The sequence below is a fragment of the Cavenderia fasciculata genome, assembly GCF_000203815.1.
Source record: "Cavenderia fasciculata unplaced genomic scaffold Scf_Dfasci-G-o-80e12.f1-5, whole genome shotgun sequence".
Lineage (NCBI taxonomy): Eukaryota > Evosea > Eumycetozoa > Acytosteliales > Cavenderiaceae > Cavenderia > Cavenderia fasciculata.
In genome coordinates this window covers 200,699-218,071 of record NW_004457735.1, presented here as the reverse complement: position 1 = coordinate 218,071, position 17,373 = coordinate 200,699, and the positions used below count along the sequence as shown (strand labels likewise).

At 34.6% G+C, this 17,373-nt stretch overlaps 7 protein-coding genes across 7 annotated transcripts; 4 read left to right on the top strand and 3 right to left on the bottom strand.

Moving 5' to 3' along the window:
• Positions 1-937: 937 nt before the first annotated feature.
• DFA_04906 (uncharacterized protein) lies at positions 938-1,485 on the top strand (the record flags this gene model as incomplete). The annotated part of the gene is made up of 2 exons (XM_004360570.1): positions 938-1,339; positions 1,447-1,485. 2 exons carry the CDS (start codon positions 938-940, stop codon positions 1,483-1,485), a joined length of 441 nt encoding a protein of 146 aa, XP_004360627.1.
• Positions 1,486-1,580: 95 nt separating this feature from the next.
• DFA_04905 (uncharacterized protein) lies at positions 1,581-4,025 on the bottom strand (the record flags this gene model as incomplete). The annotated part of the gene is made up of 3 exons (XM_004360569.1): positions 1,581-2,114; positions 2,210-3,084; positions 3,176-4,025. 3 exons carry the CDS (start codon positions 4,023-4,025, stop codon positions 1,581-1,583), a joined length of 2,259 nt encoding a protein of 752 aa, XP_004360626.1.
• A 489-nt stretch (positions 4,026-4,514) lies between these two features.
• On the bottom strand, positions 4,515-4,725 carry DFA_04904 (uncharacterized protein; the record flags this gene model as incomplete). The annotated part of the gene is made up of 2 exons (XM_004360568.1): positions 4,515-4,657; positions 4,716-4,725. The coding sequence occupies 2 exons, from the start codon at positions 4,723-4,725 to the stop codon at positions 4,515-4,517; spliced, it is 153 nt and encodes a 50-aa protein (XP_004360625.1).
• Positions 4,726-7,357: 2,632 nt separating this feature from the next.
• Positions 7,358-8,836, top strand: DFA_04903 (uncharacterized protein; the record flags this gene model as incomplete). Its single annotated transcript, XM_004360567.1, has 3 exons — positions 7,358-7,511; positions 7,614-7,709; positions 7,821-8,836. 3 exons carry the CDS (start codon positions 7,358-7,360, stop codon positions 8,834-8,836), a joined length of 1,266 nt encoding a protein of 421 aa, XP_004360624.1.
• Positions 8,837-9,232: 396 nt separating this feature from the next.
• On the top strand, positions 9,233-10,441 carry DFA_04902 (uncharacterized protein; the record flags this gene model as incomplete). Its single annotated transcript, XM_004360566.1, has 1 exon — positions 9,233-10,441. The coding sequence occupies one exon, from the start codon at positions 9,233-9,235 to the stop codon at positions 10,439-10,441; it is 1,209 nt and encodes a 402-aa protein (XP_004360623.1).
• A 347-nt stretch (positions 10,442-10,788) lies between these two features.
• On the bottom strand, positions 10,789-14,778 carry DFA_04901 (uncharacterized protein; the record flags this gene model as incomplete). The annotated part of the gene is made up of 5 exons (XM_004360565.1): positions 10,789-10,795; positions 10,994-11,026; positions 11,094-11,866; positions 11,958-12,036; positions 12,476-14,778. The coding sequence occupies 5 exons, from the start codon at positions 14,776-14,778 to the stop codon at positions 10,789-10,791; spliced, it is 3,195 nt and encodes a 1,064-aa protein (XP_004360622.1).
• Positions 14,779-15,400: 622 nt separating this feature from the next.
• Positions 15,401-17,323, top strand: DFA_04900 (uncharacterized protein; the record flags this gene model as incomplete). The annotated part of the gene is made up of 1 exon (XM_004360564.1): positions 15,401-17,323. One exon carries the CDS (start codon positions 15,401-15,403, stop codon positions 17,321-17,323), a length of 1,923 nt encoding a protein of 640 aa, XP_004360621.1.
• Between the last annotated feature and the right edge of the window lie 50 nt (positions 17,324-17,373).

The window sequence follows — 17,373 nt, the reverse complement described above, 5'->3', positions numbered from 1 at the left end:
ACTCTTAACAATCTAATATATAAAAGTATAAATATATAAATATAAATATATATCTGATGCTGATGCTAATGATGATTTAATAAAAACTGGTGAGTAGATAGCTGTGTCGAGTGGGGGATGGAAACTCAATGAAGTGTGTCTTATCGAAAATTAATTAAACCTCTCTCTTGGTGAACAAATAAATAATAAATAATATGATGATGATGATGGATGGTTATAAAGAAGATGGTTTCGTTTTAAAGTAACAACTATTTTACGATAAGATCATGTTTGCACTCACTACTAAACACTCTTATTTAAATGTTCATAGCTGTTTGTTGTTCTGTTTTGTCGTCGTTCATATATAGAAGGCTGCATCCAACATGTCATCATCTCTTTGCTTGCCTATTTTAGGGTTCAACTCACAAGTTACAACACATCAGAAATTCAATGAAATCCTTGCTTTTTCAGAGAGACAGACAGATGATCAAAAAATAATTTTTGGTGTAGAGTCGACTCACTTTTGCTTTGGTAACTGTCATCCTTTCGTTGTACTATTTATTATTTTTGGAAACCATCTTATAATAATTATTATTATTATTTTTACATATAGATTTTTTTAAAAATGATTAACAAATGATATACGAAGTACTTTGTCGAATATATATATATGTATTGGCATGGGTATGATGGCTTTTTCTCTTCACTCGGTCACATTGTGCCACATAGAGGGGGTGTGAGGAGCATGTGTTTTGAGGAGGGTGGTGTGTTTGATGTTGTTGTCTAACTGTGGGGGATGGCTCTGTCAGTTACAAAAATGATATAAATATTTTAAATTTAATATTCTTTTTTATTCTCTTCAATTCTACTTTTGAACAACACATATTCATCTATTCTATGGTTCTATAATATTTAATCACACTCTTTCTATCTATACCTAGGAAAAAAAAAAACAAATATGAAATCGACAAAGATTACTAAGACTCAAAGTAGTCTAGACAAAAGACTTTTAAAAATAGGATTGTTGTTGATGGTTTTTATCATTTTACAATTTGTAGTATGTGATCCAATATCTATATCTATCACCAATACCTCTCCTGCCGTCATCGTCGATGTATCCTCCTTATCACCACCACCATCATCATCCTCATCCTCTGAAGAAGATACCAAAATCAATATTATAAATGATCATAATAATAATAATAATAACCATAGATCTTCATATGATCCAGCAACATTGCAACCATGTATTCATCTATGTTCACAAAACTATACACATGCAAAAACTGAATGTTATTCCAATCGACAGGGAATGGCTATTTTATTGAAATGTTTTTCGAGATCTGCTACTGATTATAGAGTATGTATCAATCAATCAATCAATCAATCATCCATCATCCTCTCATCGGAATTACCTAATTCCATTAATGGTTGATTAACAATTCATCTTTTTTTTTTTTCTCAAAGTATTGTGTCGAGTTTTGTAGTATTGAAAGAGACAAGTAAAATATAAATATAAATATTAAAGTTGTAAATAAATAAATTGTAATATATCCAGCCAAATTATTATTATTATTATTTATGTTATTTAGTTATTTATTTTACTTTTTTTTCTTTGACGATAATAATTTAAAACCACCATTATTATTATTTAATTTTTGTTTCTTTAAGCCTCCAAGTGCTTTCATTGACTTTTTACCCTTGCTATTACCCATATATAAAGTATTATCTTCGTCGGCTACTTGTCTTTTAATATCGTCATTTTCCTCTTCCTCTTCTTCATCGTCATCTTGTTTTAATTCCTTTTCTAATGCCTCCTCATCTATTTCCTCTTCTTCTTCTTCTTCTTCTTGTGGTTCTTCTTGTTGTGGTTCAACCTCTTCTTGTTCTTGTTCTTGTTCTTCTTGATCAGATTGATTTTCCATTTCTTGGTCGTCTTGTTCAGGTTGTTCAGGTTGTTCTACTTCATCTTCTTGGATTGGTTTCATTTCTTGACATGCATCCAATCTAACAATAGCAATACCGTTCTTGGCAGTATTGATCTTTGCCCATCTTCCAAGTTTATGTTCTTGTCCAATAGCTGCTACCAACATATCTCCTGCCTTTGAAAATTCCATTCCATTTATAAATCCATTCTAAAAATATAATATTTTCAAAAAATAATAATAATACAAAGTTAGTAAATGTTTGTTGTTATATTATATGTTATGTTGTGTTGTAGTATACATACCAAAGGAATAGTATTAACTAATCTTAATTTAGTATCAAAAATACCCCAAAGTTTAATATGACCATCACATGAACCAGAGGCGACGAGATCGCCAAACTTGACACAGGCAACTGAAGAGATCCAATGCATGGGACCGTTTGGATGAGCTTTGTTTTGGGTATAGATGGGTGACTTTTTGTTAACGTTCCAGAGCGAGATGGCACCATCTTGACTACCAGAGACAAAGTGATCTTCGGCGAGAAGGGAGATACAGTCGATTGGACGAGAATGGGAACGATAGATGAGTTGGGTTTCTTCGGGGATCTTCCAAATACGACAGGATCTATCTTCACCGGCAGTGATACATCTCTCTCTTGACAATGCATCGATAGCGAGGATAGGACTTTGATGGCCGTAACGAGTATCGACAAATGCCAATTGATCGAGATCCCATACTTTGAGAGTACGGTCGTGTGACCCACTATACAAAGTATGTGTCCCCTTTCTAAAGGTCAAAGCACTAACAATATCACGATGGCCACGGAATGTCTCCAACAACTTAAAGTTGGCGGTATCCCATACCTTGATGACACGTTCTTCTCCACCAGTTGCCAACAATGTACCATCGTCACTCAACGCCATTGCAAATATACGTCCAGTATAACTATCAGTATATTGTTTGTCTTCTCCCGATCCATTGGAAACAGCAGGTTTGTCACTTCCAATAACCTTGTCATCTTTTTCGTCTTGGACGACTGGCTTGTCTTGTTGTTTTTGTTGTTTTTGGTATTGTTGTTGTTTCTTCTTTCTCATTGACTCTCTTTCATCACGTTTCTTTTTCTTTGATGTATAAATTGCACGTATTTTCTTTTCCTTTAATAGAGTTTCCATGTTCCCTAAAATAAACAAAAAAGAAACAAACAAACAAACAATTGAATTAATAATCGGAAAAGAATGATTTAATGATTATATATAGTTTATACATACATTTTACAATACAATCTCTTGAAGCACTGTATATATATTTCAAATCATCACTGATGGCAATACAGGTGACAGGTTGATCGTGACCTCTGAGCAATGTGATGTTCTTGTCGGTGATACTTAATTTTTGGACAGTGTCTTTGACAAGACGGGCGTGTCTTCCTTGTTGCTTGAGCAAATCGTCTTTGATGGCACTATCCATATCCAACTCTCCCTTGGCTTCTCTAATCTTTGCCAAGTATTCCTTGGCGATTCTAATACGTTTTTCATCGACCGATTCTTCTTCTTCATCAACAAGTTGATTCATCATTCTTTCTTGTTGTTCTTGTTGTTGTTGTTGTTGTTGTTTTTCTTGTTTTTCTTCTTCATCTTCTTCATCTTCCTCATCTTCATTATCTTCATCATCATCATCTCTATATCTCTTTCCATTTCCATTTTGAGTATTTTCATTGTCGCTGTCTTGTTCTTCTTCATCTTCATCGTCATCATCCTCTTGTTGTTGTTGTTTCTGTGGTTGATCCTTTTTACTATTATTATTATTGTTTCCTCCACGTCCACCTCTACCACCTCTTGATGGTCCTCCTCTTGACGATGAACCACCTCTAGATGAACCACCTCTTGATGGTCCACCTCTCGACGAACCACCCCTTCCACCTCTTGTCATGGCTCCTCCTGCACCTCCTCTGGATGATGAACCACCTCTCGATGAACCTCCTCTTCCTCCACCTCTTGCGACAGCTCCTCCACCTCTTGATGATGAGCCTCCTCTAGAGGATGACCCACCTCTTGATGATGAGCCACCTCTTCCTCCTCCTCCTCTCGAAGGTTTTGGTTTTGCAAAGAAACTATCCATCTTCTTCTCTTCTCTTCTCTTGTGTTGTGATATTATATATATATATGTGTGTGTGTAATAATAACAAGAGTAAGAAGAATATGTATGAATAATATTATTAATTAATAATACGTGTGATCGTTTGTTTGTTTGTCGCGTAAAGTAATTACTTTCGTCTCATTAGAGCATGAGAGGGAGATGTTTTCAAAAGTCTCGTTCGTCTAAAAAAACAGATTAATATTATTTTTTTTTTTTTCTCACCTGCTCCTACTCCATCCCATATTTGAGCTTTTCAAGTTTATAAGTGCTTCGAAGTGTATTTTATAGAATTTAAATATTAATAAGATGTATTTATTTGTATACTAGTGATATAATATATGATGACACAAAGAGAAAGATAGATAGATAGAAGAGAATAAGAAATTCAATTTTAGCATATATTGTACGAAAGATGATCGACAAAAGTTGGTGAAGAGAGAGAGAGAGAGACAGAGAGTGAATATAACTATATTAGTATCTAGATCTCCAACGCATCCAAGCAATATTATTCACTCCTTGTTGTGATGTAGTAGCAGTTGTAGTAGAGGAACTATTCAACAAGTCATTATTCATAGTAGTAGTTTGTTGAAAGTTACATAGTTGTGTCATAGATTCTACAATAGAACAAATATTAGAAAGATGGAATATAATGTATTGTATTTGTATACTTACTGAATAACATTTTAATGGTGGTGAGGAGGAGGAGGAGGAGGAGAAGGAGGTAGTACTTTAAGTTTTTTTTAGTAGTTAGTAGTTTTAGTTTTAGTTTTGTGATGATGGTATAAAGAAAGCAATACTACGGTATTTATAGTTTGTTATTCCATACTCTTCTTCTTCTTCTTCTTCTTCTTTCTATATTCAGTTAAAACTCATTGAAGATGAATAAACAGATAGTCAGGTAGGTAGGTAGATAGGTAGGTAACTAATATTCATTGTTCTGGATTGTGAATGATGATTACAGATTGATAGGCAGAACCAGTACTGCCCCTTCAAGTTTGACGAGTCTATCCATGATTGGAGAAGAAGATCATCCTCATCATCATCATCATGTCAATTGTTGCTTGTATTAAATGTAACCTAACCTAATGCTACTGACTTGTTAGTTTTAGTAGTAATTATTGTTATCTTGCAAGATGATGATATCATTTAACCATCCAACAACATTGCAATGCTCACTACTTCACCCTTATTTGGATAAAAGGTAGTTGGTAGTTACCTTTTACGTTTAAACAAATAATATATAAATGGAAACTTTTTCATCGACAAACATCACAAACACAGATTATTCTAAAACAAACAAGTGGAATATTATCTATAGATATTAATATTAGAATATTTACAAGATCCAATTTTTTAAAAGTGGTGTTGACATTATACATATATTAAAATAACCAACCAACCACGACGAGTAATAATAATAATAATAATAATAACAATTATAGTGGAACAAGAGTGCGACTGAATTTGTACAAATCAGATTACTCAACAACACAGTTGTGATATATTCATCTTGGAAAATCAAAATTATTATTATTATTATGAATATTTATTATTATTATTATACGGCGTATTATTTTTAATAATTGAATCAATATTGAAAACCTCCATCAACACACCAACATGTTGAAAGAACCCTTCCCAAACCTTACCTTTTCCTTTTTCACCCCCCCCACAAAACACAGAACAAAGAGAAGAAGAGGAAACAGGAACAAGGAAGAAGCATTACGGATGTCACAGAATGGTGCTGCTGAATGCTCCTGGCAATATTGTCATCATCCATAATAATAATGGTGAGTGGCACTGGGTTAACCTATCATATGATGGAAAGATAAACCATGGTTTTTTTTTTCTCAAAGTTGTTGTTGAAAATGAATATTAATAATAATCGTAATTCCAGTAGGTAGGTAGGTTGAACCACTGCTAAATTTGGGATACAATTAGCCACGTATCAGATGATCAAGATAATATAGAGAAACAAACTGATTGTTCAACCAAACCTTCACATTTATCATCATCTTCTTCTTTCATCACTCCCCTCTCTTGCATCATCATTTGCATCATCAAATATCATCAATCTCATTGTCATCAAGAAGAAGAAGAGGAAGAGAAGAAGAAGAGAATCTAATAATGATTTTTTTTAAACCATCTATAAAACATTGGAGAGGAGAGAAGAATAGATCTACAAGGATCAATGTGTGGACAAATTAGGTGTTTTCAGGTTATTTATTGATGGATGGATGTCTTTTTGGAGGAGCTTGTATCATTAATGCATTTCAACTTCTTTTGGGTAGTGGTGGGTTGATTGTTGATTAGGGTGTTTCCCAATCAATCAATCAATCAAAAAAATTGGGATCATGAAAATGCTTTTCACACTCAACACTTCACCCAAATCATTTAATTCAAAAATGTGGGTGCGGAACCAATCAAAATATTCAAGGAGGAGGAGGGGAGGGGTAGGGTATTTTTAGCAAAACCCATACAAGAACAAGAAAATGATGATGATAAAGGTGAAGATGACCAAACATAATATAATGATTCACATAACCACGCAGACACACACCCAACAACAAGGTGAGTAATAGGAGGAATAGGAGAACAAAAACATGTTTTTGCTTCAATCACCTACTATCACCATCACGCACACTCAAAGGGATTGATCAGGTTAGTTTTCCACAACAACAACAACAACACCAATCATCATACCACAACCGCAACATGCACCCAACAACAAGTCAATTAGAACTGAATTGGATGGTCAATTCCGTATAAGAATTTTGATGATGTGAATCCACATGGTGCATACCATTCATCAATCATTATATTCATCAGATACTGTCGAAGATCATTACAACCCACATGAAAGTTGAATTGATGCAAGCGCATCTCCAACCAAACAACAAAATTTAAAAATGTTCCAACAATATGTTATTTTTGGTTGGTGAAGTTAACAATGTCTGTCTGTCTGGCTGGCTGGCAGTAGCAGCAGCAGAGAATGGGTTATATCCATCACCATCATCAGTGGTAGTGATCGATCATTTAAATATAAATATATATATATATATTCTCTTATTTACATATATATATAAATATATATAAACCAACAACAACCAAGCAATTAATTGATTGGTCGTTGCCTTTTTGCTTTTTTTATATATTTAATCAATCACCAATCAACCAAACCCAACCAAACCAAACAACCTACCTATCATCTTAAATTATTTTTTAAAAACTTTAAAGTTGTGGCTGTGTGGTCACACCTACCTACCTATATCCCTACAACACCTAGGTGAGAATCGATTCTTCTGTTGTCCAAAATGGTTGCCACCCTTTCCAAAAGATTCAAAGATTTGGAATATATTGAAATTCTGCGGTTGTTTAAAAACACAAAAAACTCTACTACAACCATCCAGTTTAACTCTTTAAATATTCCAGTCATCACTGAAAGATCATTTCTTGATGAGGTTGTGGGTAAATAATTATTTAAAAAAAAGAAAAAAAAGAAACAACCAATTATTATTATTATTATTTTTTTTACTAACTATTTCCATCCAAAATCAATCACCCAAAAAGAAGAGGGAGAAATCCATATTATTGCAACATTGGAATTCTCATTTCTATCAAAGAAGTTATTTCGTACTACAAAAGATGGTGAATGGAAACAAAATGGTAAATAGACTATATATATAATTTAAAGATCCTCCATAGAGAGTAATATTGAGATTAATGAATTACTTTTTTTTTTTTTTTGTTTTACTTTTTCTTTTTTTGTTTTTTTAGAAATCAAAATTCTAAAGACTCAAACTGGAAATGTAATTGGATTTAAAAAGATGATGACACTTCATAATGAACAGAGCCAAAAGAGAATGTTTGAGTATAGTCTCTCGTCAGAGAATGACCAAAATGTTGAAGACAGTTCCATCATACTCCGACACTTTCTCTCTGACAAGGGTCATTCCAGACGTAAACATCATGATGATATAAATGATGGTTTTATAATTAAACAAACATCATCATCTTCTAGAAACAAGTCACCTACTCAAGTGGCTGTAGTATCATTACAACAACAACCTCAACAACAACAACAACCAAGAAATCCCAAATCATCGTCATCATCCCCAATATCAGTATCAATTACACCTCCATATCCACCCACTCCATTACTACAACCACAATTTCAACCATACCCACAATTTAATGAAATTTCTTCTTCATCAGCGGCAGAATACAACCAACAAATCCAAAATTACCAATATCAACTACAACAACAACAATTGATGTTTCATAATCAACATCATAATCAAATGAATAACAACTCAAACGCTAGACCAATTTATCAACCAACCCAACAACAACAACAACAACAACACCAACAACAACAACAACCATCATCATCATCATCATCTTTTTTCCAACAAGCACCAGACACTATAATTATGTCAGATGCTTCATCTACCCATGGTAGTCCGAATTTATTTGCAAGTGAAAAGGTATCATCACCATCATCATCTACCTACCACCAATTCTCACCAGAAACAACAAGTAACATCCATCCAGATGTAGCTTCGAAAAGTCAACAGCAGTCTAGTCTTTTAAATTATAGACGATCTCAATCTCCCTATCAACGTCCCCCATCTCCCTACCAACGTCCTTCTACTCCACAAAAACAAGGTCCATCGAGTCCTTTACATATTCATACCAATAATAATACAGAAGTAGTCCACCCAATTCCATTCGATTTCGAAGGGTTAAGACAAAACTTTGAATCATTTGGCTCAAGAATTACAAACAATTAAAATTACAATAATAATAATAATAATGTTGATGTCTAACACCAGTGGTAATATTAATAGTCAAACAACAACAACAACAACACACAACAACAACAACAACAACAACAACAACAACAACAACAACAACAAACAATTAATATTAATATTTATTAAATAATTATTTACTTATAATAAATACCACAAATATATATTTATTTATTATTTCCAAAAACAAAATAAACTTTAATTATTATTTATAAAACATAATTTGATTGTTTTTATATTTATGTTTATATTTATTACATTTACTAAAACATTAGAATTCTAATGTTGTCCACATATGATTTATAAATATTTTCTCAGTTTTTAAATGTGCTTTCAATCTTTTCATTATTATTATTTGTGTGTTCATCTTTAAGAATGCAACAAGTTAAAATAGTAACAACAACAACAACATTTATAATAATATTTAGAATTAAATATTTACAACGGATTATATTTAATCATATATATGATCTGTGTAGTAGAGAGAATAGGTTGCAACCAGATAAATGGAGAAAAGGGAATACTCTACCATTAGATCGTCTCATAGCTCACTATGCTATGCCATTTGACTTTCTCAAACAACATATAAAGAGTTTAAATCGTTCTGATTTGGATATAGAACGATTCTGTTATCATCCCAATGCAACACTACCAACACTCAAACATCTACTTAGATGGCATCGAGAATTCAAGTTATCCACCGCCGATAACAGTGTAGATATACTCGATAAAGTGGCGGCTGTTGGAAACTTGGATATTATTCAATTCCTCATAAAGACGTATCCTCACTTGACATGCAAACATGCTATTGATCTAGCTGCAAGTAACGGGTACGTAGAGGTAGTTAAATATCTGTATGGAAGACTAAGAAGAAAGGGTGGATGTTCAACAGATGCTATTGATCTGGCATCGGAACATGGTCATCTATCAGTGGTAGAGTATTTACTACATCGAAAAGAAACATTTACACGTAGAGCAATGAACAAGTCATCTGAAAATGGACATCTCACAGTGGTAGATAGATTGCATCGAGCAGGTGGTAGATGCACAAAAGATGCGATGGATGGAGCTGCAGCTAATGGTCATTTAAGTGTAGTGGAGTATTTACATACTCACAGGACTGAAGGATGCTCTATTAGAGCATTGGATGCCGCCTCAAAAAATGGGTATCTATCGGTTGTAGAATACCTAAATTCAAATAGAAGTGAAGGGTGTAGTCAGTTTGCTATGGATTGGGCTGCATCTAATGGTCACCTCAGTGTAGTTGACTATTTACATCGAAATAGAACTGAAGGGTGTACCACTATAGCTGTGGATGGAGCCAGCCGGAATGGATTTGTAAATATAGTAGAGTACCTATTCAATAGTCGTACAGAAGGGTGTACATCAATAGCTCTCTGTGGTGCTGCTGCAAACAATCATTTCACAACTGTATCTTTTCTAATATCAAATAATAATAACAACCAACAACAAACATTTACAGTCACCAATATAAGAGATGCAATAACAATGGCACAAGGTGAAGACGCTCCAAAAATAATTACCCTTTTATCCAAATATTTACCTCCTGCTCCTCAAATTTAAACTAATTTAAATTAACATAACATGCATGTATAAATGTATAAAAAAAAAGAAATTAATAATAAATAATATTTGTATAAATTAAATTAATTAAAATCATTTGTTTTACTTTAATGGCCATATATATAAAGATTAAAACAACTGGACCATTACATTACATGAACCAACATTATTACACGTGTAATAGATATCGAAAGATAGTACTAGATTTTAGTTTGGTGTTTGTTGGTTTTAAAAACTAAGCAGTTTTCATACTGAGTTCTAGATATAAAGTAGTATACAATTACACCAAATAACAACAACCAACATATATGTTGTTATTCAAGTCTCGGAGAGAAACCCTAGAAGAATTAAAAACTACAAACAAACAATTCAACCAACATTATCCAAAATGAACAAATTATTATCACTCCTTTTTGTAATGGTAATCATTTCAATGATTTGTCTGCATGTCAATGCAACTACCCGACGCCAATGTTTAGAGCAAGCCAGGTCAAACTTTCAAGCATGCCTTATAGCCACCAACACTCCAGAAGACCTATACTGCCAACATACGTTAGAATACAATGTGCGTTTATGTCAAGAAAACTTTAAATAAATAAATAATATTTGTTTTAAATTGATTAATTAAATAATTATTATTTATTTATTTTACAATGGCATAATAAAGATTAAAGCAGCTGGACCATTACATGAACCCACATTGCCAGCGGCGAATCTTAATCTAGCTCTAATGTCGTATTGATAGAAACCTGGTTGAAGTGTATCAGAGGTGACAGAGACACCATTGGTCCAATCTCTGCATTGACTCATTGATACACCAACTGGCCACTGTTCACTGTTGAGTCCACCATTTGTCATAATATTTCCATTGATGGCAGACGTTACATCGATACTAACAGTACCATTGGAATTATAATTGACACTAGAGTGATATTGAACGACGGCAACCACTTTACTTGGACGACTAATGACAATCTGGGCTTGTGATCCATTAATTGGTTGCCAATCTGCAGATGAGACTGGATTGCCATGGGCATTGACTTTGACGACTTGAGTGGTAACTTTGGATGTCTCAATCTTGGAAAGTCTCTTTTCCAAATCCATAAACTTTTTGTACAATTCTGAAGTGGTTCCACAACATGGAGTAAATTCTGTGAGTGTTGCACCTTGAATATCTATGGTGTAGTATTTACGACCACCATTTTTATTCATGGCAACGATCACATCCTTCTTATTGGAAAACTCTGTAAAGTATTGAAAGTCCAAGTTTTGATCAATCAATGAACGAAGTAAAGGAGTAAATCCAGTATCTGTAAGTATATCACCACTAATAAAGCCATTAGCATCCATATAAGATACTAAACAAACTCTACCATCACTAGTTTTAAACATTAAATAATCTGACCAAGTAGACATCCATTGTTGCTAAAAGATAGATAAGATAAGTGAATGTACATGATCATCGCAGTTAGTATTTATTAATCAGCTGATTAATCTGTTTATTTAGAGTACTTACAGTCCATAATAATGCTCCATTCTTTGTATAGGTAACATTACCATCACTTCTATAATTTAATTCATAACCATCTACTCTACTATTAAAAACTAATGTTGCCATTATTATTTATTTTACTTTTATTTGTGTGTTCAACCAAAGCAACTAACAAATTAATTTACTATAATAACTATCCATGGTTATGATGGCTCATCGGACAGAGATTTTTTCGTCCATTCCTTTGCAGCCAACGTTTTTGTAACTTGCCCAATTTTTGATGGTCAACGAAAAAAATCTCCAAAATGGATAAGGGGGGTGGTGATCCCTTCTATTTCAAAAGGCACCATGGTTGGATTCCACGTGCAACCATTTTTGGCAACCGATATTTTCTGGTATGAAAAGGCAGTTTCATAACACGTGACACCATAATGATCATCCGCCCTAAAAGAAATTGAGAGGTAGTAAAAATGATTAAAAAAAATAAATATTAAACTAAGGAATAATTCCATTTGTATTATAATAATTAATTTTATTTTTACAATGGAACAATGAATAAAACTACACCTGGAGCATTAATATTGGCAGTACCAGCACCAGCTCTTATTCTTGCTCTAATTTCATATTGATGGGTTCCAGGTTGAACAATTTCTTGGGTAATAGAAAAACCATCCATTAAATCTCTACAATGACTAATTGAAGTGCCAGTAGGCCATGGATAACTGTTCATACCACCATTTGTCATAATCTGATTGTTGAGTGCAGATGTTACATCAACACTAACTCCACCATTTGGATTGTTCAAAACACCGGAAAAGAATTGAACCATGGCAATGATTTTACTTGGTCTAGAAACAACCACATTGGTTTGTGATCCTTCTATTCTGGTAAAAGCTCCTGAAGTGACAGAACTAACGTGATTGGCAACCGTTACAATTTGAGTTCTAACCTTGTTGTATTCCAATTCAATGGCTCTCTTTTCCATCTCTCCAAGTAATTTAAACATGTCATTGAGGTGATCATTTTCAGTTTCAATCAAGATGTCTAATCCCTTTTGAATGATTGGGTCTAATGATTCGTGGTAACTCTCCCATCCACTGTGATCGAATTGGTCATTGTCATAATTGATTCTGAGGTCTTCGTCTACTGAATCGATAAACTGGTCGATTGGATCGGGTGCAGTAGAGTTGGTCAAGAGTGCCTTTTTGTAGAGTTTAAATGTCATTTCCAATTGTGGGAATACTCTAGAGCAAACAGACAGACCGTACAGACCAACACCTAGAATGAGAGCAGTTGATGGACCGGCACATGACGCCTTTTTGAGTACTGTAAATAGACCTGGAACACAATTATCTATTTCATTTTCATCCATAATGTGCAAGTCAATGACGAGTTCGGACCAATCCAATATTTCATCTGACGACTTTGTAAAAAGTACATGTGCCTGTTGGTCTCGAGTGAGAATGTAGAGTGATGGAACTAGACGCATGATATGTTGATTGGTTTTTCTAAGGACGAGGTTTGGAATAAAGTTTTGGTAGGCAGAGAATACATCGGTGGCATCTTTGGCCATTTCATTGGTTAACTTTCTAAGAAAGTCACCCATCACTGTAAATACACGTCCTTGGTCAATACCATCGGCATATTTATAGATGAATAAACCTTCACCTACATAAACTAGAGATGGATCATATTTGATGATATCGACTTGGTTTTGACCATTGAGAATGCCATAGGCCAACACACCAACATGACAAGCACAAAAGATAGCGTTGGCAAACCTGATAAAGGCGGCATCATCTTGGAGTGCTGAGAATTCAGTGGTGGCGAGGGACTGTTTGTCAAATGGTGTTGCAGAAGATTGAAAGGTACTGTCAGTTGGAACAACTTGTTCAAAAGGAACTTCCAAAGACATCTTTGCGACAAGAGTAGACATTTTTCCGATAAATGTTGGCAAGTCACATGCAAGTGCAGACATTGCAGTTGCGATAGTTGGGTTATTCGTGTTGGCTGGATTAGACGTTATTCTTTGTAGAATAATTTCATTTGAACGAATAATGATTCTTCTATTGACTGGAGAGTTGATGAGATTCTTGGTGGCATAGTAAGAGAGCAACGAGTACATGTACACTCCAAGTAAATCATTGGAAAGACGATTATTTGGTTGTAAAAGGTCTAGCTTGGTTTTGAGTTCGTTGAAAAGGTATGCATTAAAGAACCGTGGCTCTCTACTGACACTAGCATCTTGACACTGAATAGCTTTGATCATCCAATTTCTAGTATTGTCTGCGTTGTTAAAATAGACTCTGACACGTTGTTGAAAGACATTGAGATCACTCCAATAGATGTATGGCAGTAGTTCGGGAACCAATTCTTTGAGTGCAATATGATACAACATCATAGTGATACGAATGAATATATTGCCACGATTAATTGCAAACATCTCATCTTCCACCGATCCACCTTTGATATCTGATTTGTAAGGTCCAACCTCGTGATGATAGATAGCCTGTAATAACCAAAGTGGAGAATACTCTGTAAAGAATTGAGTGATGGCTGGGTCTTGAATAAGTGCTACCAAGTCTGCATTCAAAGTTGGTTTGGTCATTGTGAGAGCTTTCAAACCAAGGTCGCCAACATGATAGGTGACAAGATCGATAAAATATTGTTCAGCTCTAGTCTTTACAATATCGATTTGCGTATCTGGATCAAATGTAGATAATGCCAAGAACTTTGGTACTGTCAACACACTGTTATCCATCGTTGCAAACTCTGGGTGTTCTTGTGTTAATTTATTCCTTCTCCAATTTTGGAATGTTGTTACTATTTCGTGTGGTGCTGCCATTGTGATAAATATGAAGTTGACTTCTCTTCTTTACTATTCTTCTTTACAAATAAAATGGTATGATGATAATACTAGTATTTGATTTAACAGCAGCTTCATTGCTCTTCCTTAGGTGAGTAGGAGACATCAATGTTGTTATCGTTTGCCAAGTTGAAGTTGTACAAAGATATCTAAACCTCCCTTATTTAGAAACAAAGACGATCTTTCAGAGGTTGCAAAAAAACCGGTTGGTTTGGGAAAAGTGTCGGGTGCCACTTTACAAGCTATAGCACCAAAATGGTGCGAGCAATGGTTTTAAAGCAATGAAATAAATATCGGTCGGTGTGTCTGTCGGTTCAATTAATTAACCCCACGTGTACAAGTGATGGGCATTCATTAATTGTCAAGCAGTTGGTAAAAATCTCAAATGATCCTCGTGAGCAACTGAGTGGGGGGTACTCTGAAAAGGGTCAACGAAAACTGGAAGGCTTCCAATTGGTTTGGTAGAGATATTTTAATTTTGATCAAATCAAGAAAGGCAATTAAGTATATCCTTCCTTGGTTGGTTTCAAAAATTTAGAAAGAGTATTTATTATTTATTATTTTTGTATTTATTTCTAAATAAATTATAGTATAAAAAATAATGTCAACAACTACAACACCAGATCCAGTAACAGTTGATCCTTCTACAACAACAACAACAACAACATCATTCATTGATGATTTTAAAACATGGAGAAAAACACAAATATCATCAAAATATAGTACCTATGCAACAACTGATGTATCTACATTGACAGCTGAAGCTTTCATAGCTCTTACAACAGTTACATCTACGACAGATGCAACAACCAGTGTAACCACTAAAAATGATATTGTCAAAGCAGAGGCAGACTCTTATTTGATGAATATTATTTTGTATCATCTCGATGAAAAAGGTTTGAAGGCATTGGACACTACCAAACCAACTCTTAGTGCTGACATTCTCGCAACGTTTGTCGATACTGGGTATTCGGCCGAACTCACAAAGTACGCCAACTTATGGTTACTCGCATCGATCTTTCAACAAAACAAAGACACCAAAACACCAAGTAGAGTCAAAGGTGATATTGTTGAAAAAGAATTTAAACAACTTCAATGCTCTAAACCCATTACAAACATCCTGATGAGATTAACGTTTATAGCCACTGCTGTAAAATGTCCAAGTTTTCTTCCATACATGTTCAACTCGGATACGATGGTTCCAAAGATCCAAACCTATCTTTTGGCAGACACTTACAAATCAACTTGGGTAGAAGGTCTATTCGATCAGGTCAAAGGTAAATTGGATGATACTACCAAATTTGATGACAATAAAAAGTTTACCGAACTTAAAGCCAAGTTGGATATCGTCGATCCTTCATTCAACCTTTCGTCCACCGTCATCAACGAATACTACTCGCTGCTATTCGCTCTTATCGGTCCTCTCGCCATCAAGAATTCACCAAAGGTCCATCGTCTCTTTACTCAAGTGACCAAAAAATCCATTAAAAAGATATTGGCCAACAAGGATCATGAATGGTACACCACTATGACCAAGGCAAAAGATATGTTCAAAGGTACCGTTGCATCCATGTCACTTCAAATATCAAGAGCTCTTTATCGGTTATATTTCGATGGTACGGCGCCAGCGGGTATTAGTGCTCAACACGTTCTAACATTTGACAGTGCTAGATTCTTGGTTCAAATCCGAAAGAAAACTGGTATCTTTTTGGATAACGACCCTACTTTTGTAGAGTTTTGGAAAGACCAAAAAATGTATCGTGCAGTCTGTGGTATATTCATTCTCTGTAGTGCTGCTAGTATCTATGCTGGGTTCAAATCATACGACAAGGCATCAACAGCCGAAAAGGTTATGGCTTGGGTCAACGCTGCTGTATCAGGTGTCGATGCCATAACATCGATTGTTGAAGCCTCTAGAACTGGATACAATGCCTATCTTTGGATTGGTCAAAAGGTGAAAAGTTTAATGACCCCTCAATACCCTCCAGTTCGTCAAGCAGTCTCTACTGGCAAAACTTCCAAGTTTGCCAAATACTACAAGCTTGGGTGGATTGTAAAATATGTCACAGCGGTTTTAGTCGTAGTCAGTATGGCCTTTACAGTTTATGACATGGTAACAGCCATACAAAACCAAGATTGGGGAATGCTAGCAGTCAGTGTAGTAGAATTTGCCCTTGAATTTGGTGTACTTGTCCTAACATTTATGACTGCTACTTCTTGGTCTGGTCCAGTATGTCTTATTTTAACGGCAGCTCTAATCATCATTGGTGTAGTCAAGATGTTTTGGGAATCGGTTAAATCAGTATTCCATGATATCGGCAAATTCTTTGACAAGTTGTTCAATGGTGATCCATGTGACAAGTTTGTAATGGCATCAAATGAAAAATATCATGTCACTACTGCCGAAGAACTAGTCATTATGCAATCTGCTCTTGACACTTATCTCATTCAACATCCAGAGGAAACTAAAAAGGTGGAAGAAATGAGGAGAACGTTGCTCTCTCTACAAGGATTAAGTGAATGAGAAGGACTATTATTAACTAAGTCTACAAGTAATATTAAATTAATAAAATT